This window comes from Condylura cristata, unplaced genomic scaffold (genome assembly GCF_000260355.1).
Source record: "Condylura cristata isolate star-nosed mole 26May11 unplaced genomic scaffold, ConCri1.0 scaffold00050, whole genome shotgun sequence".
NCBI classification, from domain to species: Eukaryota; Metazoa; Chordata; class Mammalia; order Eulipotyphla; family Talpidae; genus Condylura; species Condylura cristata.
Window position 1 is genome coordinate 1277070 of NW_004567151.1, and position 2685 is coordinate 1279754.

At 59.4% G+C, this 2685-nt stretch overlaps 1 protein-coding gene across 1 annotated transcript in view; it reads left to right on the forward strand.

The window, feature by feature from the left end:
• Positions 1-2685, forward strand: part of NSL1 (NSL1, MIS12 kinetochore complex component) — a 14483-nt gene that overhangs the window by 1423 nt on the left and 10375 nt on the right. Inside the window, exon 2 of the mRNA XM_004694900.2 lies at positions 1415-1493. Coding sequence (XP_004694957.1) covers positions 1415-1493 — 79 coding nt within the window. The remainder of the gene's footprint in view (positions 1-1414; positions 1494-2685) is intronic.

Genomic DNA, 2685 nt, shown 5'->3' on the forward strand with positions numbered 1-2685 from the left:
CTGTGAAGCCCACTGTCTTGGGTCACCCACTCGCCCCTGTAACGTATTTCCCCTACTTTTCTCAAAGTCCTGGGCAAGATAGTTGCTTGCTTGCTTCTTTTTTTGGGTGGGAAGACAGCAAATTGAGGACTTGGTGCCTGGCATGAAGAAGCACCTGAGTGTGGAGAAAAGCTTGGGAGCTTGTGATGCAGCTTCTGAGTGCAAATAGGGGCGGGGCAAACATTAGAAATAAGGGGGATGGGGGAGAAATACTAGGCTGTGGGGGTGTGTTCCGGCTTTGTATTCCGTGAGGCATAGCCCCGCTGCAAGAGAGGCAGAAATAGAGACGCCCAGGGCATGCTTAGTAGGGTTGGAGAGGACGGTTTTGTCGTGTGAGAAGGATACAGAGAGACTCAGTCGCCCAGCGGAGAAAGCGCTAAGGTGCTTGGAACAGGTCGTTGCCAGTTTTGGAGAGAAGAGAAAGAGGCTTAACCCCTTAAACCTTAAACCCCTTAAGCCCCTAGAACAAATTCGAAGATAGCAGTTGAAAACCTTAGGCCCACTGACTTGTGTTTATGTCAGCTAACTGCAGGTAGAAGGCAGAATTTGTAACCCTGTTGGTCTCTCGTGCAAAATCCATACAGTAGTAGCTAGCTTTGAAAAATGCACTGGTGGGATTGCACGTGGATACCGTAGGGACGGTGTGAATCCCTCTAAAATGCTGGAAGTATGTACGGACATGGTGTGTTGACTCGTCCTCCTAGTTTTGAACTTTGATTTTGTTGTCTCCAGTATTGCAGAATTTCCCACAACACACATAAACATTGCCCATACATCTTTGTCTCTTTAATGTTTCTGTGGGAGTAGCCCTTCCAGATTCACTGCCAGACGCGAGATGGTTAGCTAGTGGGATGTGCTTTCAGAACAACGGAATCGCCAAGTTCCTTTCACCCCCTGCCCTTTTCTATGTTACGAACATTTTCAACTTTACAAAAAAATCGACTGGTGCAGTGGCCATCACCAAAATCCCGTCACTCAGTTCAACAGTCACCAGAATTCTGCTACACTGTTGATTGCCAAGCAGAGCCCAGACACCAGAACCACATCGTCTTTTCGACGTGCTTCAGCGCGCAGGTCTGCAGACGCCAGTCCTGGGTAGAGCGGCGAAGCCCTCCGCCCCTGGGGCGCGCGTGTGCCCTGAGAGTGGGCTGGGCCGGCCCTGTTAGCGCTCACGCAACAAGAATGATGTTCTGGCTACAGGCTACTGGCGTTTGCGCCGGGCTTGTAGCGCGTAGTGACCGTCGCTGCCCAGACGCAGCGGAACTGCTGCTTGAGCGGCGTCCGCGTGGCCCGTCCACGTGCCCTCGGTCTGTCCCGCCGGCGTTCCAGCTGCTCGCTCGCTTTCACTCACTTGTCTGTTGTGGGTTTGTTGCAGACTTTCGAGTCCGCGGTGCAGGAGAACGTCAGCATCAACGGACAGGCGTGGCAGGAGGCGTCCGACAGCTGCTACGTGGGTAGGTGGCCGACCCCTGCCCGCTCTCCTCGGCCTCAGAGCCGCCCTTCCGTTCATTTCATCCTGAACGCTGTTTTTCACCCCCACTTCCGGTGTCTTCTTTTTTTCCCTGCGAGGGAGGACTGGGTACCGGCAGGCCTCAGGTGGGGGGGGGGGGTGCGAGGGTTCCCCAGGGACCGAGCAGGGAGCAGAACAGCCGATGGACTGAAATCCCCAGCTGAGGGAGCCGCGGGGAGAGGAGAGGCCTGCTGCGCCCTGGGGGTCACTTCCTGGCCGGGGATCGACTCAGCCACAGTGGTGACAGCGCTGAGAATTAGCCCCTAGGCCACCAGGGAGACCCTTGTCACTTTAAAAAAAAGCTTCTTTACGGAGGGATAAACGAGGAAACTCAACGTGGAAGACTCTGGAAGCCCTCATCTCAGGCCAAGCGCCGGCCCCGCAGCCGCCCTCATGCTGTCTGGCTTCCTCGGCAGGACCGTCACCGCTGGACCGGTCAGCAGTGGGCTGGGCAGTGTGGTAGAACAGTGTGGCAGTCCGGAGAACACCCGCGTTGATGCCGCCACCCGAGTTGTGCTGTCCGGGCGGCGCAGGGGGGAGGGGCGGCCTCAGCGGGGGTCAGCTGCGCTGGCACGGACAGGCCGGCGCCAGGGTGTGCAGGAAGTGCCCGCACAGGCACGACTTCGCTGGTGTGACGCCGCCTGGGCCCTTCACTAGCTAACGGTGCCGACACCGCAGCGGACCGGACGTCTGGAGAGAAGGCAAAAGCCCTGAGCAGGCGGGGCGGCGAGAGGGGCGCTCGGGGGCTGGCAGGGCTCACGGCCCCGTGACCCTGAGGCCTGGCCCGCTGGCTGGTCACGCTGTCCAGCTGGTCACGCCGCAGGCGACCCCCTGGCTGTCTTTGTCAGCGCTAAGATCACGCTTTGCCAGAGGCGTGGCTGCCCACCTGGGCCACTGCAGCCGGCTCCAGCGTCTCGGGGACGTCCTCTGGGGCGCTGGTGGAGCAGGTAACCCTCAGCGGCGCCCAGAGGCCATCGCGGCGGCTGGCCGCGTTGATGGACGCTCGTTCTGCAATGTCCGGTCCAGCCGCCCCCAGCAGGTCCGCTGTTTAGTGCGGAGGTTGAGCGGGGTCTCCCCGCCAGGTGGGTGGCCGGGGCGGAGGCGGTTCTTCCCCGTGGCCGTGCGCAGGCCGCGGC